We start from the raw sequence: 24,252 nt of genomic DNA, 5'->3' as shown, positions 1-24,252 counted from the left end.
GTTGTTTATCCAAGGATTGCTCACTAAAGCTTTCTTACGGCTGAAGTGTGCTGTTCATAAATGGAGGACATGATGGAAAAGAATTTCATATTAAGCAGCCAAAACTAGCGAACCACTTTTATTGCATGACAGCGCATGCCAAGAAACACAATGTTAAAAATTCGAGGGTTTCAATTAGAAGTTTTCTGTCATTCTATATCTATACATTACGCTTACGCATGATAATTTTTTCAAAATTTCGACAACACTATAATAGAAAAATTATCCAATCCTCGACGTGACGTCGAGATTGCCTTTCATCACTTCATAGACTCTTGTATCCATAACTTGTACAGGAGCGAAATGAACAAGTTACCCTCTGAATGGCAGAAGTTTAGCATTGGCTCGCACTTTTATCACATTTACAAAACAAAAATGATCATTGCTAAATGAGAAACAAGCCTCGGATAGAGTATGAGTCCGCTCTGACTCATGTTTGCATCGAAAGTACGAGTTTTCTAGTTCAAAAAAAATTTAAAATAGCGGATTCGTTTATACTAAGAAATAAGGAAGACAGGGGAGCAAAGAAAGCTCTTACCGTTTTCGTTTCCATAGATGTTCCGTCTGAGATTAATCGTATACGACACTATTTAGGATCCACGCAAATGATGAAATATGCACGTTTAGAAAACTGGTTGCTAAATTCTGAATAGAGATACTGGCATAATTAAGTATACACTAAAATGCCTTCTTGATGAATGCTGGAATTTTTCAGAAAATTTTTGTGAATTTTTCGCGCTGATGCACGTAAGTGTTTCTGAATTTCTGTGAAAGCAGTATCATTACTGACAACAACGTAGAACACTTCCATGTGACGTGAACGTTCATGATTCCAATATGACGATGCTATACTCTTGATGTCGATAGATAAACTATCTCTGATTACGTACTTTATATCTGATTGGAGACTGCGATTGTATTTTACGACAAGAATTTTAATTTGGAAGCCGCCTGGATGTAGCCACTGCACTGCGTATGTATGTACAGGCTTTACTCTATATTATTGGCTAGTTGATTTTTAAAGTATGTAACAAATAGATGTTTTAATAAATAGATGTTTAAATAATTTCAATTAATACCGTTTCATTTCGTTAGAAGAGAAATATAGTCCGACTTAAAACGTTGCACGTGTTGTCATAAATGAGAAGGCTGACAGTTATTTCCGTTCCGAATGACCATATATAATACGAATGAATTTTATTAATGTCATCGATATCGTCACCGTAACTAGTAGCATCATCACCTTTATCGATTCTTCAACATGTTCAATTTTTTTTTATGTACAGTACAATTATTTTCTGCTTATACTTCTCCGTCATAGTTATTCCGCTATAATACACCAGCTATTTTTTTACAGAAAGCTTAAACACTAAAAAAGACGCTAGTAGTTGTAGGTTAGTTTTCACTAACGCACAGCAAAAATACCCAAAGGAATATTCCACAACAAAATTACCAGATTTACTCATGGAGAGACCACCCATTGAATACTGTCGTCCCGTTATCTTTTTACTTCATATATATAACACATATGCATAAACCGAAATTGTCAGCTACTCGCGGACGGAGAAATAGTTTTAGCAAATTCATTCCCGGGCTCCTATTTGCTTATGTGGTGTCGCCATTTTGCTTTTATACTCCTATATTTTATAGTTTCGTTTATTCATTTATCCCGTACTGCACTCGTCAATTATATATACTCTCATGGTACGACAAGCGGGTTAGCATTTATCATTTAATAAGTGTTCTGCGTTCGGTACAGCTGTCAGGCATTATCAGTTTCACCGTCACCATCATCTTATCATCTGTTTCAGCTTTGCTTTACGCTCCGTCCACTTGCGTGTAGTTGGCGATTCGACAATCACACTAAGGATTTTGCAGATTATGCCAATAGTTAATGTTATTATAAGTTTTACATAATATCCTTACATGTTCTTTGTTGAATTAACTTTTAGTGTATTTTTGCCATCAGCGTTTCCAATAAAAGCTAACTAGCACATCCATGAGAATTACATAATGCTATAACTAACAATTCGGAGAGTCACCATTCTCATTCTTGCTTTTCATCATCATTCAATTTTAGCTTCTTTTTGCAGTCGTCGCCGTCCACTTTATTTCAGAAAAGAAAATTCTTTAAAAAACAATAATTTTTATTTAAAAAATGTCGATTTCATTTTTTTGTAATCGGTAATAATTGTTAGTTGTTATTTTTGCTGAAATGATTCAATAACCTTGGCGTTCTTAATTATAAACCTGGTAATCATTTAATGCTATCTATGAAACCAATAGCAGTCGGAGCGCTCGCTAACCCGTACCTTCTTTCCCCCGAACTATTCTATCAATCGTCACTCCTTTATATGCTCTCTCTCTTGCCCTTTCGCATTGTATCATCCCCTCATCATACTTAGAGAGACCAATGAACGTTATTATTATTATAATAATAATAATTATTATTATTATTCAGTAATACCAACCACTCACTCTGTTTACTGTATACATCGATTTAACAAATACAGATATACATACCAGCAAATAATAATAATTATAATTCTAATAAGTGTGCGCCGCGAAGTTGTCGTCTATTATATACTCGGATGTCATGAACTCAATTGATCGCTCGCCCGCTTGATCTCAAAAGATCCCGCCGTCTCGCCGGTACCGAACATTGTGCAGTTTCTTAGTATTCATCAGGCGTTTCGAAACTCTCGAGTTTCTTCCGACTACCATCTCGTCGCTATTAATTTTTCATCATCGTTTACCGATATATATCAGAGTCACTGCTTCTTTCTCATTTCTTATATGTATCCGTATACGTTCATATGCTTTTATGTATTTACTAGAGGTTGTTGTTGCCCTGTAATTAGTAACAATAGATGCTCATGATAAACTCATCGACGTTCGAATTTTAAATTACTATCACAATTATTTGTGGGTATGACTTTCACTAATCGATACCAGCTATTCCGCATCGATTATCGCACGATGATAACTCTTTTTTAGAACTAGTTTTATCGATTATTATTATGTCTATTATTCTTATTATTATGATTCAATATTATGTTAATTTTGAGTACCCTCATTAAATTTTTCTTGTAAAGTGAATGTTCCTCTTATATCAAGTCTCAAATTGAAGTACACCTATGAAGTTACTATAAATAATAATTACTATTGTTGTACAAATCGTCTTTTCTAGTTGCACCACAGCAGCTCTATATTTGAACCGTTCTATTAACAGAAACAGTCATACAGACACACACAGACCTAAACTTCGTCAGTTCTTTCTTTCTTCTTATCGATGGGTTACTTTTTTCTTTTTGTTTGTATGATGTCCCCTTTATGCCCTTCTTTCATACTTTGCTGTGTTACATCGCATTTTAGAACATTTTGTTTAAATAAATAATTGTGTATCATATTGTTGTTATTGTTATAGCTTCTTCTCCCCACTATGCACTATCACATTCTTGTTGTTCTTTGTTGTCTGTCACTCTACTTCATCGTAACTTACTTTGTGTTGTTCTTGTTCTTTTAGTTCTTACTATCCTTACCAAAATAATGATAACGTTAATAAGGTACTGTTTTTATCATTGGCGACTCCAGTCACTTAGTTTCCTCGGAACTAATGCTGAAGGCAATGAAGTTCCTACCATTTGCGCTTCTTAAACTACGCATCCTAGGTGAAACTAAACATGGACGCAATGTGACTTCCTATCAAGAATTAACCCGACATCGCATAACCCACTCGTTCACCTATTCATAAGTTGTGTATTCAGTAAACGTTTGCATCCGTATAACAGGAACAACGGAACGCTATTAAAAGAACAGGAGTATCGCTTGTAATGCCGCTTAGTTACAATTCAAATTCGGAAAGCTAGAGATCTCATCGCATTGGATTACACGCGTGATTATCATTATCTATTGTAGTTTAATTCAGTGCTTTTTCTTAATAACCACACATAAAATATTGGTTACGATGGTAAAATTTAGCCCCAATTACCACAACCATTACAGCGTTTTCACGTTTACTTTTGTCCTCCTTGCTTAGCAGGAGGAACCATTTACGGCGAATCATTCTTGCCTTCCTCTTTATCACTACAAAACTGATAAATGATCTACATTTCCACTTTTAGAAATGGATTTGTTTTAATACTTCATGAGTAGCGAATTTACAATGCTACAGCAACTCGTTTATTTTAGGTTGTTCGGATAGGTTCAAGCTCTATGCGCAATGCAAAACGGATTACAATAAGAAACCATTAATTCCTTAATTAACAGTCCACCTGCAAATAAATGCAAATAACTTCGCATTTCTAGTCGGTTTGCTTTGTTTTTTTTTGAAGTTCTATAACTTGGACAGCCCTTTCTGTGACATGAAAGTGTTTTTTGACATGATTCTTTTTAATAAAAAGGTTCGAATTTCGGTAGCTTTAATGCCGACAATCACGCTATCATTCTACCACAATTAACCTCGGAGGTGTCTCTTAGCGGTAAAAAATATGACTAACTGAGCTTGATAACTCTTGCTTGGCTAGTATATATCCGATTGCCGCCTTCTAATTAACATCTATGTCATAATGCAGATTTTGTTTGATTTTAAGCGTTTTGATGTGTTCTCCGTAGATACCACAATATCAGCATCGGCATCGTTGTGTATAATTAGGTGGCTAGTTCGTTCGTGACAAGACTTAAGCCGACACTTGGAACATAACTTAAAATCATCGCTGGCCGACACTTGGAACATAACTTAAAACCATCGCTGGTTTTTATATATGTGTTTGTGCTTACATGCGCGGAAGGAAACGAAAGTCAGTTACCTTGTTAACTTCGTAACTTCTTGTGTAGATCAGAACTAAATTCAGTGCATCGGGCAAAATGAATTTAAGATGATCTCAATGAACATATATTTTCACGCTCTGTTGAAGGGGCAGTTTTTCCAATTTTTGTGGACATTTACTTACGTGTTTTCACAAAAATGGAACTAACGATACACTCGTTTTACGAAACTACGAAATAAAAAGTGACACTAGCTGTGAAACTATAGGTAGTTGAAAAAAAAAGTAGCATGAGAGCAGTGTATAGCTCTACTTTTCAGATTCTACCGCCGGCATTTGTTAATTGTATCCGTTTTTATTAATAAACTTTACACGCCACTTGTCTCCAATGCGATACTATAATAACTTTGTTCCGAGTCTATTTAAAATCAGCAAACCATGTGGTCTTAATCACTCTTACTTGTCGGCGTCAAATCTGTCACCAGTAACGCCCATAAAAGGAACTACTGATATTATTGAAAGTAGCTTTCGGTCTGGTGAAAAAGGTCGGACAACCATTTGATACTGAAATTGGAACATTTGGTGTTATATGTTTATAGCAGTTGATTTCCTTATAATACGTTCGTTTGTTGTTATTACTTTACACATACAAAGAACTTTTCCTCTGTAAAGAAATTTAGATTTGGCCTTGTCTGTCTCCTTACTGTGAGATTGACGCCTATACAATATGACTATGAACAATCGTTTTTTTTTCCGTATAAACTACAGGAGGCGACGGTAAGATGCGATAACACATCAGTGCGGTTTAGATACTCACTGTTGCCAAAAATATTTATGTTTTTTATCGCCTACCCCGTGTTAGCTGTTTGGCCATTAATAAGTTAAAAACAAACTAATTATTAAAATATTTGGTTTCCTGTTGATCAATTCAAGTTATTATTACTTATTGTTTTCCTTTCTCTGAGTGCCACTGTGAAGTAGATCAGGCATTCACCCCAAAAAGGATTGCATTTAGTATTCACATATGCCACAACTGTTTTCCTAAATACGTACTTTTTTTTTATCATTTTGGAGTGGATATGACAAAATAGGGCTGTTTAAGACAAAAGTGTTGTAGACTGTGATGCATCGGTACCGGCGATCGGGACCACATGCCAGTAAATTAAACTGACTGAGTTAATCTTTTTTGATCATTACTGCTTCATTAGCTGCAATCGTCTCGAGAAGATAGCAATAACGCTGAAACTCAGACTTAGGCTTAAAGACTACGTTTGCCGAGATTATTGTCGAAACAACACTTCTTTGATCAGCGATCAACAAGCAGGATGGCTGACTTGATTAATGCACCGATGATCTTGTTACACAGAAATCCGCTTGGGAGCTGCAAAAGTCAAATATAAATTTCTTTTTATGGTGGAAGTTGTGAAAGAGTTGGAAATTGGGTCATTGAAATGACTCAATTTCTCCATTTGCCTATATTGATTATCGATACAACACAAATACCAAAATTTATTGTGACATGTATATACACATGCGGTTTATATAAAATGGATCGATGTAATTTTCCCATTTCGGAAAATTTTGGAATTATGCCAATTTGCTCAAGAAGTAACATCACCTTTGTGTTTTGCGTAAAACAAAAAGTTAGGTTCACTCACTTTTTATTGAAAGTAGCACTAACCACCCCTGCTCAAGCTAAATATGGATTCACTTGAACCAGTTGTACCTCCATTTTCTGCATTATGAACTGTGAAGAAAAGGTAACTGACGTCATGCACAGGTCGAAGCAGAAAATCTGCATCATACAGTGTAAAGTAGTCAACTTTTATTACAAAATGTTACAGTCGTTTCCGGGATGGCAACAAGGGAATCACTCTCGAAAAGCCTTTGCCCTAGAAACGCTAACTGTGGAAAGCAACGACAAATCGTGTCGGTCACTGCGAGCAATGAATTTTCGTAGTATGGCCCTATCGTCACAAAAGAGCACCGACATGTTTGAAAAATATGGACTAAAGGTATTTTGTTTAGGACAACAGAGCGACAAAAGGCAACTTAATAGCTTACGCACTATTATAAACTATTGATCTACGCGCTGTTCTAATACTGATTTATTGCAATGCCTCTATCTTTCAGCCCGACCTGCATGCTCTCCAAGTCCTATTAAATACTTGAAAAGAGTAGATTTGACATAAAAGTAAAGGAAAATTAGTGAAAGAATTATCTTAGTGAAGCCAATCTGCATTTAATAAGCGTTTCGAAGGGGAAAGTACGAATGTATGCTATTGTTGTATTATTTTCTAAAGAAGCTGCATAAAATGCGCAATAAATCCAGATCACTGAACGCATTCTCTGGTTTTTGAGCAAAGCTGATGCTACTTTTTGACCAGAATGGTATTATGTACGAAACAGACGTATGCGTAGGTATACCTTTTAGCCAAAGTAGGAATGTGACGCGTCTCTCTCGCGCGATTCACTGGCCAGCTGTGAGTTGAGCTGGGGGCAGCTGTCCAGGAGGAGAAACCATGCTTAAGCTTGAAAGGCCTGAGACACCAACGCGTACACTGGACAATAGTTTTCTAGCCAGTTGTTGTTGTTGTTGTTTCGGTGATGCGGGTCTCGTTGGGGCCCCTTTAACCCTCCGTCGTGAACCCGCTGTTCCTGTCGTTGGACCCCCCACATTAGCGCTGCTGCCAGTTCCCTGTCGATTGATCAACAACGAGGTTTGCCCACTTGGTAATATCTGCGGACTCAAAGCAGCTGCCAGCGCCCCTCTGGTTGCGTCCCACCGTCGATCAAGCAACACCACATTTGACGAACTAAGCACACGCATTCCGAATGTGCACATGGCAGCTGGTTTAGGCTGTACACCTGCTGTAAAATTGTGACTGGTATTTTCGGCGGGCACAGCTAGAGATCGGACGGGCGACGCAGCGCTCCGCAGACTCGATAATAGTCCTCCCCCACGCACTCCGCCTGTTTTATTTTTGGCCATGCCTGCCAGGACACCACCCACCGGCCCTACAACGCTTACAGCAGCTGCTGCGGCTGCCGCCCCTAATCCTCCGACACCTGATTGAGCCAGCTGCTGTGCAAGAGGAGGTCCAGGATCATGGCGCACAAGCTGAGGCGGCGGCGGTGGTGGTGATCCAGATAAGCGTATAACGGGTAAAGTCAATTTGCCATCCGGTGTGGCTAATACCACTTGTGACGAGGGTGATGTCGATCGAGACGAAGCTGGACTTGGATGTTGTTGCTGTTGTTGGATTAACGATGGTACTAAGGGCCCATTCGGAGAATGGTGTAATGAAATGTGCTCGTCGCCAACAGGCGAACTATGCGCTGGCGCATCTATTACGTTTACCGCAGAAGGTGACGGAGGCAGAACTAACTGACTGGGATGTACCGCTGGAGGAGATAGTTGTGGAGCAGAATCCCCAGACGTAATGTTTACAGGAGGCTTTTGTTCTTTCGCGGCACGGTTCTCTGCAAGGAGATCGTCGAAACCCTTCAGCCTACCAGGTACTCCACGTCGAAGGCTTAGCGAATGCGTCTTACACGTCAACGAACGTGTGCACGGTTTGCCTAAGAAGTACATACAATATTAAGTTCTGCCTTTAAAAGAGTGAAATCATGGTCAATTCCTTGTGATAAGTTTCAATTAAAAATATAGACTAAATTTATTTGATTATTTACTCAATATTATAGTAGGACACGGCGTCATGAAAGTCTCGTTCGTTGTCAATACATACCCGTATCGGAAGTAATGACTCCACAGTGTTTGTTTGGGTCGTATTCACGGTCTTTACAAGGCAAAAATTTCTTCTTAATTGAGGGCAATGTGCTATCAGGAATCGCCGCGAGCGGCCGTTTGAGGGAGTCTGTTGCGGTGGTTCGGTCGGGTGTGAGCAAAGAACAAGTTGATGAGTTCGGGTTGACCAGCAGAGTCTTTGTCAAGACAACAACTAATAGAGAATGAAAGTAAGAACTGATAAGAATCCAACTGACAAATTACCAACCATTTTAAACAGTGTCTGTAGCTTAACTTTATAACTGTAACACACTTGTGTTGTGAGTACCAGCACAAAGCAGTCCTCAAGCAATATTCTCAGAACGACGAACATATTCTTACCAGGCGTAGCGAGTACGCGATCTTCTGAGATGGTCGGACTTCTACCCCGTAAACTAAAAACCGAGCTCGATATCGAACCTGGTATCTCGAGCGTCTTGGCACTATCGGCCGGAGAGTTGACCGAACTACTTGAGCTGCTCGACTGCTCACTATCTTCTTTGCCGGTTGATGATTGGCAGCCGTAAGCAGGGTTGTCTTGGAAATTCTGGGAACGAATCAAGTTAACCTCTCTATCCCTATTTACCTCCTTGGTGGCAACTTTGGTAGTTAATTTTACCTGTTAACGATAGGAAAACATGTATACATGTTTCTCAGAGCTAATTGAAATGGTACTATTTCGGCAAATTTATTTATCTCTTTAATAGTAACTTTACCTTTAATATAACATACCAGAAATATGTTTTCATAACTATTTATAGGACATACCTTAACGGACGCAGGCTTATTTCGACTGGTGCTGGCACTGCTGGCCGTACTACTACTGCTACTACTGTGATATTTAAAAGAGAAACTTTTTGAATTAATTGCTTCAATCGATGTCTCCGAAGACGTCGTCGACGGCGATCGTGATGATCTAGAGTGTCGAAATTCTGTAACATGAAGTATTTTACATAAAACATATCGTAATGACACAATATTATCGATATTCAAGACCCTTCACCTTTTTAAAGTCAAACCGAACAACTAAAACTACATCGTCTATAATAAAGTGTCCTAAGCTAGGTATAACTAAGTTAAAGGCCTTGAACTTACCAATATGATGCTTAAGAGCCATTGGTTTGAGTACCTTATGGCATTCATTGCAACGGACGAGGTAAAACTCGTCCCATGCTGGACAGAGTCCAAATAGATCTGCATCTGTGAAGTAATAAAGATCAATAACTATATTGTTTAACTTCGAAACAAATAGTTCTTGTGACACGTTCCTGTGACAACATTGTAAAGCGGACACCAAATAAATATTTACAATTCTCTTCAAATATGGTAATATAACAGTAATGATTATAAGAACAATCATCCAGTTAAAATCAAACCTATAAAGGCTTTATTGGATAGATTTTTTTACTTTCCTGAATATCACTTGTGTCTAACTTTGCAAAACCTAAAAGAAAAAAAGTCCAACTTTGCTTCGATTCCTTGACAAATGGCTTTTAGCAACAAATATTTATTGTAGTGTCAAGCTGTACGTATGAAATTTGGTTTTTGAGGGATTTTCGTTAGATAGTTGAGGAGTCAATGTATTACTGAGAAGAAAACAAATCTTGTAATTAAATATTGATGTGTTTAGTGTTTTACAATCAGCCCACATACCGTCAATTTATCCATTTCCTTGTGCTAAGAATATACTTCATTATTTTCGAGCTGTCAATTTCCGTATGAATAGACTTAATATAAAACCGTTACTATAATTTTTTCTATTTGTACTTTACCTTCCCGATTTAACAACATCGAATCCGACTCAATTTCACAGTCCGGGGGATCATCCTCTGCAAAATAGGATGAACATCTATTTACTGACATAGGCATTGCATTCTTACAATAAATATTATGAGCAAAGCATTTTCCGTAAGGTACCGCATTTTGGTGTTGAAACTTGCACGTGCATCTAGCCTACGAGATTTAGATTAGCAATTATATACAGCCGTCCAATATACCTATATGCCGTATCACAGAATGATATCCAAAAATGAATTGGAAAGCATTCAGCTACTAAATACAATTAGGAGAAAACTAACTAAGTTTTAAGCGTTTTAGGGAAGATGATTTAAAACAAGTAACACATATGCTAGATTCTCCATACCCCTCAAACCACTCCGTTCACTAAGGCACTTGGATATGCTTCTTATATAATATAAGCTGTATAAAGTTATATATATATATATATATATATATATGTATATATATATATATTTAATTTATATATTTATATTATTATATTTATATATACTATTTATATAAATTGTTATATAAAATTTTATTATGCCTAGACGCGACTTGTTTACAGCTGTTTGCCTGGTAGCTTTCTCGAATATTCTGTATCTTAAGAGCAGGCTTTCATACGAAACCTAATTATGAGTTAACACAGTACACTTGGTATCTTCAAACAATTTACCGATATAATTTTTAGCTCTTGCAAATTTTGCATATTTTGTGGCTTAGATAATCTAAAAATGTTTTCGTTCTCGTCCCAACTCGTGGGGAACATAAAAGATATACCGGGACATATGTGATAAATAGTTTCATTAATTGTTTGAATACATTCGTGGAGCTCTTAGGAGTTAGACTTATTCTTAGCAATTAGAGACTTAGCAATCAGAAGCAACTTAGAGGATTATTTTGAAAGTGTAGGTAATGGTATGGCAAAGAGTTGTTCTTCCATAAACCAAAAAACACAAATATCATTTTATATTTACTTTTGCAGGTATTACCAACCTTACCTAATCTTCATAAAAAAATTTCAAAGAGAGTACTATAATAGCCAATATTCAACATGACTTCAATTTCTTTGATTTGGTTAATTCTTAAATTCTTCTTGAGCATACTGACTTTCATATCGGTTCGGATCTCAATTTCTCATCTAAACCAAATATTTGCCTTATTAATGGTTATACTGCATTTCAAGACCGCGTCCTCTTCTAGTTGTTAAACTCGAATTTTTTGCGTGCACCCCAGAAAAGCTTCCTCGTAATTATCATAGAACTTTATCGACCAAACTGGATACCGATAAAATCTGTTAATTGCACTTAGTCTATTTTATGGTCTCCAATTTTAAAAGCTATTGTACACTTAATTTCACTCAGATAAACAAAGAGCCAGGCATACTATTATTTTAGAACACCGCAAATTTTAGAGACTACAAAAATTATGCCATTTCAGACAGTAGCTATTATCTAAACCAGTGGACAACATAAATTTAGTAAATTTATTCTCTTTTTTCCATAGAAATATTCTGGGAAAGAGACAAAATACATAACAGCACGTTCGTTTAAAATTGCTTGCTGTGTATTGTCTGCTGTTTCAGAAAAGTTTCCTATCATTTAAAACTCCTGGTTCCTTCATTAATTAATTAGTTCAGTATCATAGAAGGATCTTCCAGGCAAAAGTTAGCACCATTCAGATATCCTTTTATTGCTGTAAACTCCCTGTGTACATCAGGATATAAAATCATGTAGAACCATACCAGCTCCTCAACTAGAAAATGGAAAGTTTACCGATGGTATTCTTCTCAACTTAATGTAAGAAACTATTGCGGTCGACTTTCTAGAAAGATGGTTGTTATAAAATTTGTAACAAAAGAAACAAACGGAACAAAGCACGGTTTCTACCTATGAGATGACATCCTTAAGCTTAGTAAATCACGTTTGAGTAATCCTCTGTTAATGACAGAGACCCCTCTATAATAGGCACAAATATTTCGGGTCATTTATTGAATACTTCATTCCATCAATTCACAGGTTGCGCGCAATGACAAGAAATAATAGATGGTATGGGAGTCTGCTAGCAACTAAATGTAAGCTACCAAAAAGCCTTCACTTGAAGGTTTCATGGTAGAGATTAATGTGGAGATTTTTGGTAATGTAACGTGTTCGAATCACAAAGACGTAGGCCCTTTCCCACAATCATTGAACTAAAATAACCGTCAGCGCTGTGTAATTACGTCGTCCTCAGACGTCTAAAATAGTTCGACCCTATTTGAAATATCAATGCGTAAAGCTAAAATAACAACCCTTCTAAAAAATATACATTCTGTTAAATAGACCTCGTTGTAAAAATGGCAATTCGATAATGATCCGCCGCAAATTTTAACAAGACTATAGCCGTAAATAGAAAAATGGAATGTCGATAATTAGCTATTAGTGAGACAAAGAAAGACGAAGGTGCGTAATTGGGCTAATTACCCTCTCCATCTTAGTTCGTCAACTCAACGTGTAGGATACACGTGGATCGCCTATACACACGCATCGTGTATTGTGCGTCCTCCTGCACGTTATTTGCGGATCTGACATGCCCACATGTATAAACATCAGAAAATCTCCCAGATTGCCAACTATGGTCTTTCGCTAGACCGGTGTCCTTCCCCCTCTAACAGTTCGTTGTCCACCCGCTGGTGCCAAGGATTGTAGGATTCAGTGAACAACACAAGAAGATAGGACCGGCTAGGTTAAATTGACAGGTACATACTCATAATCCCCACAACAAAGACACTCACTCACCCGCAGCTTGAGCAAGCAAGTACGTAACACATCCTTACATTCATCATTTGTCTAGAGCAATACACTACAAGTATATATATATATATATATATATATATATATATATATATATATATATATATATAATATACACTTCGGATTAATATATATATATTAATCCGAAGAGGTTAGATACAAAGCTGCTAAGACGTACACCCAAACACACACATCAATACAGGAAGAGGGACATGGATATACACATTGATTAGATGGAGATAAGCGTTAGGAGACACCGTCAAACAGCGAGCGCGGCCAGCACGACACAGTGATAATGCTAAGATACGGCACAATATAGCACAGCTGATCGGTGAACACTAAGCTACTCTCATCATAACTACCGACTAGAATCAACAGCCAAGCCCAAATCACATTCTCTATTAAATAGTTATTGTATTGTAGAAAGCAATAAGCTATGGTCAGGGGAAAGAATGCGCAAACTCGCATCAAGCAACTTCATGCACTACAACAACCTTTGCATATCCCTGAGGTGGTCGATTTGACTACTTAAGTCGGCTGGGATTCTAACCCCGTGGCCTACAGTCAGTGGCCCAGTAGGACGTTTTCCAACCCAAACGATTGCATTTATACAAGCGTAGCTTTGGCATGGCACCAACCTGAGGGCACGGGTATGCCATTTCGGGCTGCCCAGATAGTCCAGGGGTTGTCCATCACTGTACCGCTTCCGCTCCACTCTCCAGACAGCCCAGCGCCACCATACAGCAGACGCCTCCACCTCTGCCAGAGCAACTGCTCCTAACAACTGATTTTGCTGATTGCCTGTCCCAAGCTAGCTAATCGAACAGCCAGCCAGTAACAAGCATATAACAACAGCAGAATCAATGCTAGCACCGCCACAGCATTACGGCAGCACTTATTAGGTTTCAATAACCACACAGCTACGAGCAGCAGCAGCGCCAGGAGCAGCAGCACTTGAAACCACCGGAGTTGTTGTTGTAGAAGCTGCTGCTCCTGCAGAAGGCGGCCAATTGAATGAACGAGTGTCTACAAAGTGGCCGACGAACAAGAGCTAACAGACGCAGACGAAATCGATATATTTTCGCACTTTCGGATCATGTAAAACGGCCGTGGAGTTTAGTTTCTGCTATAAAATATGTTACTTACAATTACATATACGTAATGAAAAATGATAGAGAAAGCAAAAAGATTATAGAAGTCAATGCACAAAAATAAGTAGTGTGCTACTAGTAATAGTCTAGCGGACTGTTCTATCGCCAAATAACCTGTAAACAACCAGAAATTGGTGGATGAAACTGCCATTTGCTTGATGTTCGTCTGTAGAAGCTAGGCGCTGTCTTTTTCCCCGTCTTAACCTATCAGACGACGATGACGACGACTAAATAAACTGTAAGATTTAAATAGTTGTATTCGGTGGAACGGAAAGGAAAATCAAAACAGTGTTCCAGGCATGTGAGTAATAATGTATGTTTATTCCAGTAACTTTTTAGACTCTTTCATGTAACCATGACGAAAAGGTATTTCCACTGATAGTTCAATTATCGCTAGCGAAGCTGCATGTTACTAACCTGCCTTCGTACTTCTAACATTGTATGTAAGTAAACATTTGTATGAATGTATTTCTTAATCGTCAAACCTAAAAGTCATGATACTTATTTCCACGGTGGCTTGCTCGGAGAAGCAGCTGCTCTTTAGTAGCTTTAGCTGCTCTTTAGGTGGAGAAAAAGAACCTTTAGGAGTACAGTAGTACTTTGGTTTAATGGGAAAGTTAGTTCTATTTCCTCAGGTGAACGTGATATCACATGCATTGGAATAAGTCAGCGGTTAACTATGTTCATTATTGTCGTCTAGGCTAATCGGGACCACCATTTACTCCACTGGATCAAATTTGACATAAATTACTTGACAAATGAAGGTATGCAAGCGAAGAATGCACATGATTAGTTAAAAGTGTTTTTAGGTGACGATAGCCAGGCTAGTAAAGGAAAATGTTTCCGCAATAGTTTAGTGGGTAATGTATTTGTCTGCAGCTTATAGGGACAAGTTGTGGTCTAGGTCCGAAGCCGGGAATAAACACACCTGGTTTCAAGCATCTGATGAAATGCACAAGAACGATACCAGACGTAAAAATCTAACCATAGTTAGTAGAAGAAAATAATTGTCATATTTGTCTGCGTCAGTGTTAGGTGTTTTGTTAAGTGTAACTCAGCAAAGATATTCGAGATCCTAGTAGGTAGATTCTGTTTGAATAGGAGCTAATTAGGCTGAAGCTGATTAGGAGAGTTGTCTAGTAGTTTACAAATCACGAAATTGTAGTCCGTATTTTATTATGGGAGAACGAAATGCATGAAGCCTGTATCAGAGAACTCGTTTTTGTAGCAATAATATTAACGAAACACCTAGAGCCATTACTATGTTGTATGTAATTATCATTACTTGTTGAAAAGGAAGTTAACGTGTTAACAACTTATTCTAAAATGTAAATACAGTGGCGAGTATCGAGCATGACGACTTGCACAAAAAAGTTATTCAACAAGCCATAATAAAGAGCAAATTATTATGCATCTGTGGGCTTGTGCATGTTTGTGGGTGTGCCTACTTCCAAGTAATTCGGACCTATTTAGTGATGATAACCCTGCCGTCTAATGCGTCTACCATATATAATACTACACTTAAAGAAAAATCCCATTGAAGCGGTACGGTGTCATGCGAGGCGTACAGTCAAATTTTTTTTTTGTTAAGATCTCTTTACTAACATGTTCCGCTTCTGTTCAAGCATTATTTGTAGTTTTGCCCTCTTTGTCTCCTATGCAAATTTCGCAGACTTAATTATTAGCAGAAAGCAATCGGTAGAAACTACTTGCTTTACAACTAGAAATATAGCTAGTCACACCGAAACCCTGCTCTAGACACCTTAGTCAAATAGTGACGACTCGAGATTGACGACACTATGTAATCGATTCCGTATCACATTAGTAGTATGGTACGCTTTGATAATTCTTCATCCGAGGTTTTAAAGGCTTTGAAGGCGCCCTAGGTTAGAAGCACTGCTATCACTATCGGTCGATAAATATCTATAACGGGCACGAAATCGACCGCATTGAACAATAAAGTTCACCTATATAGATACAGATACTAGAAGAAAACGAAAAGCCCCATATTGGTATTTGCGTCGTGCCTAAACAGTATGATACTTTGATGGGGTCGTTCATCCAACGACGATGTCGATGGGTCTCTATGAACACTTGAAAGAATGAGATATCAATATGCGATTTAACCTACGTTCTCTGTTTTAAGAAGTTTCCATATCAGACTCGGATACCATTGTCCTGTACAATAAACCGTTTTTTCTGTAACTCAAACACAACAGAGCATTGTATTAAACATAGCATGATTGATTAACTTGCTTATGCATTTATCTATCTGTTGTTAGTTTATCTGTAAGAATTGCTGCGGTAAATAAGTGGCCGGTGTTGTCATTTTGCCAACGTCGCATGTAATATTAAGTGTAATAGTAATTCAATCAATACAATGCTCTGGCGTGTTGTTGCAGGATTGCGGAACAGACGTTGACGCGAAACGCTGCCGGAAATGTGGTGGGTTTAGGACGACCTGCGGACGTAGAGTTAGATCACCGGGTTCGCTCTGTGAGCAATAAGTTTGCTGATAATGTACATATAATCGCCAATGAACCGACCCTTGCGTGCTATCGTCTACAGGAGCACGTGCGGAAAAGTCTTCCAGGACTTGTTGAAAAGCAATATGCGCTCGTAAGAAATGATCGTGCTCTCGAAGGGCGTGTATTTGATCTCGATTATGATATTAAAGCAGTAAAGGATATCTACCCGGCCGAAGCGCGTTTTCGGACGGTTCAAGAAATGTTGAAAAACAGTATATTTATGAAGCAAGAGCTTGACCAAAGTCGGATAGCACGTAGCTATACGACAAATGAAGACAAACAGAGCAAAAAAATGAAAAGGTCTTCAAGATCGTTCGATCGACAAGGCACGGAAGGGGTCCGCTTAAGTACAGCAAGCGGCGAGCAACGAAGTACTCCGTTGTTAATTGAGAATTCCATAGGAGAGCGTGGGAGAGGCAGTTTAAAAGACAATTCAAAAGAACGCTCGGGAAGTATACAATCAACGGGCTCTTACAAAAGCTTCCTATATCATCGGATAAATGCTCCAACAAAATAGAATGTTTTCTCATTGCTTATATAACGCTTGTGCATACTTCTTAATCTTCTGCACTTCTTCAGAAGGCGTAACATTAGGCACAAACGGTCTTCAATACGATCGTTCTCAAGGTGTATTTGTGTTTCGACGAAATGTCGTACGATATTTGAGAGCTGAATAGAAAATCATTCGCAATTGCGCACTAATGAAAGACTCTGCAAGATGTATCAAAGAGTTGTCGTAACGTCTTCAACTATATACTCAATGTTCTATTCACACAACAAAAACAATTCACAAATCTATGATGCATTTCACGTAGAATCGCCTGCTCCACATTTCAGGACTAAGGAAATTGAAGCTTTGAACACATAGCATATTATATCATTATATCCTTATTTGGCCAGTTATGTATGTCGACTTTTCATAAGGTGAATGAAGTAATACTTTGTATTCACATAAACAAGGAGTGGTGTATATATTTAAGTAAACAGGCTAGAGCTACAGCGGTTGTATAATGTGGCTAGGTAACTGCTGTCTTTTTAGTAGTAAAGGCGCATCTAACATGACTTAAGTCGTTGCTTCTAAAATATAATTTTGCTTTTACTTCTGAATGAAAGCAAAGGCGCTATAAATATTAGTCAGCTGTTCTTGTTGATCAAAAATTTAAATAAACTTAACACACAGGCCGAACGCTGCATCAGTTCGAAAAGTCAACGGTTGAGTCGTGGTTGAATAGTTCGGTTGTTTTAGTTAAAAGAAAATCACATATTTCTTTAATTTTACATAAAACGTGTATACGTTGTTTGCCTCGCGGTTAAGCGAAAGAATATTAAGGCATTTATAGCCATTTAGCTTTACGTCGTATAGGAAACCGCGCTTATAAATTTTCAGTAATAGTAAGGAAAGAAAACGAGTGCGTCTTCTGCTTTTATCAAGGTAGACTAATGCAAACTGAGCTGAGTGAATATGCCTCCTAAATTCGTTCGGAACGCCTGCTCGGATCTTGTTGGAACCAACGCACGTCATCGTATTGTTCGAGTTTGAAATATAAAATTGCACAGGACGTGAGATCAATATGCAAAGGGATTTTAGATAACCAGATAATGTGAAAGCGCTTAGAGAAAGTCTGAAAGTTATAATACAGCTTAGTTTTATGCGTATTAAATGAGGAGAATCTTTGTGTATCAGAGCAGTACAGGCTAAATCATCGGTACGTGGTATACAAAAGCTAAAGTACATAACTTGTGTTTTCGAAAAAAAGAAAAGTTAGAAACCAAACCGTACTTAAAGGTTACGAGACGCGGCAATCGTAAGCAAAGTGTCTCACACAAAAGCATCTTTTCAAAGTGGCAGGAAATTAGGTAAGCACTGAAGAAGATTTAAAATCTCAACAGCGCAGTCCATGGCGGGGCACACCAAAATACCACGAGAAAAGGAAAGGTTGCTAGGAATGTTGTTGCTGCGATTTACTACATGTTTGGACGTAATATCATTAACAATACTGAGGAACAGATAATACACCTATATATATCACGAGTCGTTAAGAACATTCGAATTGGGCCGAATGAGATCTTAAGCAAATGGAGTAAGATTGGGTATTGTTATGGAAAGGAGGTATATCTGTTTCGGTTGTATTGACAATGTACAAACCCGCTAGAGTACCCGCTGTCCTTTGCAGATTATTAGAAGAAATTACTGTAATCAGTTGTCTTTGCTCTTTTTGCTCTTCCCTAAAGATAAGGGAACGATAATAATATCCTTAACTGCCGATTTGGCAGCGCGTTAAGTTGGAGTCCGTGGGTAACCAAAAATCATGGCTTGCATCCGAAGTAGCTGAGTTATTAAGCCATGAAGATAGGAGGCAAAAAGATGCGGCCAGAACAATAAGTATGAAATAGGCTGGATGGACGAATAATATTAATGTGGCAACAAAGAGCGCCTTTATTTATGCAAGCTAAACATACAATAGAATCATCTGGATTCAGCATATACTCCAGGAATGTGATAATGTGATAGACATCGCTGCTTGCAAGATGTCGCTGCTTAATCTCCATATTTATTTAAATTAGACGGCTGCGTCAGCGTCAGTCATAGTTGGTACAACCTTTAAATACTAGCATTACTAGCAACCTTTAAATAGCATTTTGAATTTTTTTTATAAACCTCTGCGTAAGTCTCATAATTCCAAAATGGTTCTATGACTCTGAAATGGCATTTTGCCACAGTTCTTTTTTTCGAGATTAATTGATTAAATAAGTTTTTTCCTGTAGTTTATATATAAGCTGCGCTCTCGAGCAGACCGAGACGGGTGTTATATCGTAGATATCTGAGAAAACGCAGTCAGCAGCAAATGGACGATACCGGTGTTAAAAGTGGTTTGAACAATCAGGCTGAGCAGTGCACGTTCTCGTGGAACTGTTCATTTACGCTCATGATGCATAGATAAGGCTTATGTAGTTTGTGTAAAAATGGTAGTGCAGCATATGTTAATCTCACTAATTAATAAATTATTAAGAAAATTGAGGATTTAATTTAGTTGATAACATACGCGTTTGTCATGGAAATTTCGAATTTGGAAAACTATCACTTTATGACAGAGCGCTTGATATCAGCGACCCGGGTAGCACAGTGTATCACCTACTAAAAAGACAATTACTAAAGATGCAAAATAATTCGGCTTACGATGCTAGAATCTTTTCGAAAAAAAGGCCTTCAGGAAATAAACGGCGGGACGCAGAAAAGTATATATGAAATACAAAGACATTTTTGTCAAGACCGTGCATCAGCCAGAGCTAGTCGGAACTGGAAAAGTTACAAACTAAGAATATTATTCAAAATAAAATCGGGCACCTCCAGATTTGCTTCATTCTGTCGGATGAGAAAGTCATCATAAGGCACCTGAAAACACTTTGGCACATACCAACGTCATCGAGTTCATGGCAAATCTGGCTGAGTTGTAACTTGAAGTCACTTTCTAAAGCCAGGAAATTACTTATGTGCGTTTGGCTACTGTCGAGAGCTTATACGATAGTTAGCAACAACTTCTTTCCTCTTTAGAGTATTATAACATTATTATATAGTATAGATATTGGTTCTGTTCTTACATCTTGTTTTGAATGACACTGGAGCTCGGATTGGGACAAAATAAGGCAGTAGCGGGCAGCCACGATTTCGCTGAAGAGGTAAATAATAATATTGAGGACAATGATATAATAAAATTCCCCCGCGTTAATGAAGAACTGTAAATTGGGTTGTTTAGCTTTTATATGAAACCCATTTTCCAGAGGGTAGTCAAATGAGACAAAAGTTTGATCTGAAAGTAATTTCGGTTTAGCGAACAGCATTAATAAGTGCGCGATTATCACAAGCAATAATTTACCTTCTTCTGTACAACATTATACGGTAGAGTATATACAACAGTAGAGACTCTTTTTACAGACAAAGAGAAATAAAATAATTTAACAATGTACACTGAGTTTATTAAGTTCTTCTACAACTATGAATTTTTAAACAATGCGTTAAGTTAGACGTGTTGTTTAGAGAATTAATAATGTCAGGGCTATTTTGTTTATGCGATCTAACGTCATTCGAATATTTACTTTTGAACTTTTCTGAGAAACAAGAAGTACCAAAGCTGGTTCCTGACGAGCAACTAGTAAGCAAAAAGAAAATATCTGCTAGTTTATTTTGTTACTCACATAATATTTGTTGTTAAAGAAGTTGTCAACAATTGCGTGCTTCGAACACAAGTATATATAAAGTATACAGCACTCTGAATTAGCCAGTCAGCTTCAACGTTAGGCAGTGTTTAGTAGCTTGAGCCAAAGGGTGTAGTTGCAGTTTCTGACTAAACTTAGCATTACTGTTAAAAAAAAAATAGCCTTAAATAGTTATTAATCATAATGATTGTTTGGCATCTGCTTCAGCTTTGTTTAGATTTTATAAACGTTTGAGGAAGCAGACTTGTTCATTATGAAACTTTGATGATAGGCCTAGAGATCGGGCGGATAGCTGTGGCTCAAGAAAAACTCGTCTAACCTTATATTATAATTTGCTGATTTCAGCTCCAACATGTCACGTGGCACCGCAGAAACTTCGCAACTGAAGGCCAAGCTGGAGGAGCAGCTCGACAGACTTGTCGACCAACTTGCTGATCTTGAACAGGTTTAAAATAGAAGCTGTAGTTGTTCCTTGGTTTCTATTCAGAATTTATAGTCAAACCCATGTCGAACAAATGGTCTCATGAACCCTACTGAATGATTACTTTGTGGATGAGCTTGCTGGTAGCTTCCAAAGTTCAATCGAGAAGAGATTTCGGCAAATTTCAATATATATTGATTCGATTTAACTAAGATAACCTCATCATAATCGAGCGAAGAACTAAATAACTTAATATTGTGATTCCGGTACAAACAATAATGTTGGTATTTGCTGCGACCGCAATATTATTTTCAGGAACGCCACGAATTAAGTGAGGACGAGTACCAAGAGACGAAACAGGATACACTTGATCAATTAAAAGAGTTTAAAGAGAGCTTCGATAAAATACTCAAAGGTAATTGGATTCGAATTTTATTTAGGTTTTTTTTATTTTCAACTTTGAAAAAGTTTTACTTGCTTTTATGATGTAGTAAGCTAAGGAAAATTGCATAGGTTTAATATTATTCTGAAGGTTAATATTGCATGACTGATCCACTGAAAAAACCTGTCATAGGACGTCTCATTGGGAAACTTATTGTGATTCCTTTCAGCCTACAAATAGATAAAACAGTATTCTGTACACATCACCATACTGTTTAGCTGTACCACACTGTTCTTGGTGTACGCAAAATGTTGTTTGCTAATACGTATCCCTTTTGTATTGCACCATCATCTCATCTTATACATCAATTCTTTCTGATGATTTGTGTGTTAGACGTGTAGTTGGGTTTTCCTAAACGGCTTCTTCGTTAATCAACCAAGGTCCGGTGTATGCCGAGAATATGTTTGAGTCTATCCAACTCAGTAAATATTATAAAAATAAAAGTAATTTTGCTAGAAGCTTGGTAATGTGAAAACTCGTCACCCTTTGAAACGGCATACTAAGTCCGAAATCTAAGGAAACTGATAGAATTATCAGCTGCTTGCATGCGAGAGAGGTTAAATTAATTTTAGTACCTGCTGTACCTATTGTAGAAACTTTACAGCTGAGATTGGTCGAACTCAGCCTTCAACGCAGTTCAGGTCCGCAGTTAGCTTTAGCACAGATTATTATCTGTGCTACTTATAGCTTTACTATTTATTATTCACATAATGAAACCTGATTGTTTTAATCTTAGTTCAAGTGGATTGGAACCCTTTTGCATCACAACACGTTATGCACATAAAGTGAGCCAAAAGCCACCGGACGGTCGGAGAGTTTCAGTTTCATAACCGCTAAAGTAGTACGAAACGCGCAAATTGCTGTAATAATAAAGTGCACCCTATTATAATTTTTGTACTCCAATTATATAATGTTATTAGCATACTACAGGGTACTAAAGAATAAAACCAATTGAACCACCGCGTTATTTATTGTTATGACTATTGTGTTTTAGACAGATACTAGTGCCACAGCATTATAACATACCATTTTATGAATAGAGATGGTATCAGGGTATCACTGTTATGAATACGTTATGTAATTAAATCCGCTCTTTGTTACAGTAATAAGTACGATCACTTGCATATTTCATTTCGTTTCTTCCGTAGACGTAAAGTAAATACCGTTATGAACCTCTCTTAAAACTATCCTGTGATTTTAACTCACCCTGTACATTTTACATAAACCTTATTCATTACTTTTTTTTTGCTAAAATCTCGTTCGTATTAGAAACGCGTTTACACACCGTTCACATACTCCGTGCTTCTCGTCACATTTAAAATACTACTATTACTTTGTATATTACTATGTTCATTATTTTAGTCATTATATTATTTATCACCTGATGTTCCTATCTACTGTTTAAAGTATATGATGCTACGTCATACTACTTTAGTATTATGGGTTTGTCATAGTAGATAAACAAACACTCTTAATACACTATTTGCCGAATTTTTTGCACGTTATTATGAACACTGTAATTTTATATATCGCTTATGCGTAAATTTTTTTATATGTATTTTTTGTACATTTTTGACCATTTCTATTCATAAGCTCCATTTAGAAATAGTTGCGTCTATTTGGTACAGTTTCTATAGCTAGTTTTCCCTGTTTGCTAAGCAGGTCACGTTTGCACACTTTTTTGTCGAAAGTCAATCATATTCTAGTGGCCATACCATCTTTTGCCATACTCACATCTGCTGCAATCCGGCACTCTCTTTTACCAGGATAATGATATCGCTAACATGAAATAATACAGATGTTTTAAAAATAATTATTCTCCTTCTTAGTTCATATTTTATTTTTGCATATAAACCTCGTTCATATATTTGCCTTAGTACTATTTTTATATACATGACGAACAGCGACATTAAACATTGCCATCTATGTTCAGTCAGTTTTGGTAATCAAAAGATGCGTAATCTAAATTATCTACATTTGCGATTATACTTTATTGGCTCGAAAAAGTATCGAAAATAGAATACTTTACTAACTATACATACCTCAATAATCCAATTCTTGTTGCCCTTTCAAAGTAATCCTTATTGCTTTCAATGCTTCTGCTAAAACAGTTTTTGAATTTAACCTCAGTTCTGCTATGGTTTTTTAGATTTTTTTCCTGAATCATGTCTAAACGTTTTCCTTTCCTGTAGTTCCTTCCGATGGGATTTGGGAATGGTAAAAGTCACAGAGGGATAGATCTAGTAAATTCAGGGGTCGGAATTACACATGCATCGGGTTTTTCTACAAAAGGGATGACATAAGTGGCGACGCGTCGGCGGTACTTTATTGT

At 37.4% G+C, this 24,252-nt stretch overlaps 2 protein-coding genes across 18 annotated transcripts in view; one reads left to right on the top strand and one right to left on the bottom strand.

Annotated features, from left to right (window-relative positions):
* Positions 1-1,195: 1,195 nt before the first annotated feature.
* On the bottom strand, positions 1,196-14,023 carry LOC111248219 (uncharacterized). 4 transcript variants are annotated; one of them, XR_015324849.1, is made up of 9 exons: positions 13,802-14,023; positions 10,365-10,421; positions 9,688-9,792; positions 9,361-9,524; positions 8,935-9,211; positions 8,555-8,767; positions 7,233-8,387; positions 6,464-6,552; positions 1,196-6,186 (listed from the first exon to the last, which is right to left on the bottom strand). XR_015324849.1 is itself a non-coding variant. In XM_022800143.2 (8 exons), exons 1-7 carry the CDS (start codon positions 13,854-13,856, stop codon positions 7,276-7,278), a joined length of 1,983 nt encoding a protein of 660 aa, XP_022655878.1. In that variant the 5' UTR covers positions 13,857-14,023; the 3' UTR covers positions 1,196-6,186; positions 7,233-7,275. The 4 variants fall into 4 exon arrangements, 3 of the variants coding, with proteins under 3 accessions (XP_022655878.1, XP_086841155.1, XP_086841154.1); XM_022800143.2 differs by lacking the exon at positions 6,464-6,552; XM_086985029.1 differs by lacking the exons at positions 6,464-6,552; positions 13,802-14,023 and adding an exon at positions 13,658-13,745.
* The window catches only part of LOC111248220 (protein LZIC-like), a 15,104-nt gene continuing 3,915 nt past the window's right edge, over positions 13,064-24,252 (top strand). Inside the window, exons 1-5 of one of the 14 annotated variants that reach the window (XM_022800147.2) lie at positions 14,164-14,615; positions 15,015-15,078; positions 16,717-16,759; positions 21,403-21,502; positions 21,794-21,893. In XM_022800147.2, the coding sequence (XP_022655882.1) occupies positions 16,755-16,759; positions 21,403-21,502; positions 21,794-21,893 (205 nt within the window). In that variant the 5' untranslated portion in view covers positions 14,164-14,615; positions 15,015-15,078; positions 16,717-16,754. Of the gene's footprint in view, positions 13,109-14,163; positions 14,628-14,733; positions 14,758-14,949; positions 15,079-16,716; positions 18,053-21,402; positions 21,503-21,793; positions 21,894-24,252 lie in introns of those variants that run through there. The other 13 variants (XM_086985040.1, XM_022800148.2, XM_022800150.2 and 10 more) reach the window with 13 other exon arrangements.

This window comes from Varroa destructor, unplaced genomic scaffold (genome assembly GCF_002443255.2).
Source record: "Varroa destructor unplaced genomic scaffold, Vdes_3.0 BEIS01000003.1, whole genome shotgun sequence".
NCBI lineage: Eukaryota > Metazoa > Arthropoda > Arachnida > Mesostigmata > Varroidae > Varroa > Varroa destructor.
The sequence above is the reverse complement of the archived record's forward strand: the minus strand, read 5'-3'. Positions and strand labels throughout refer to the sequence as shown.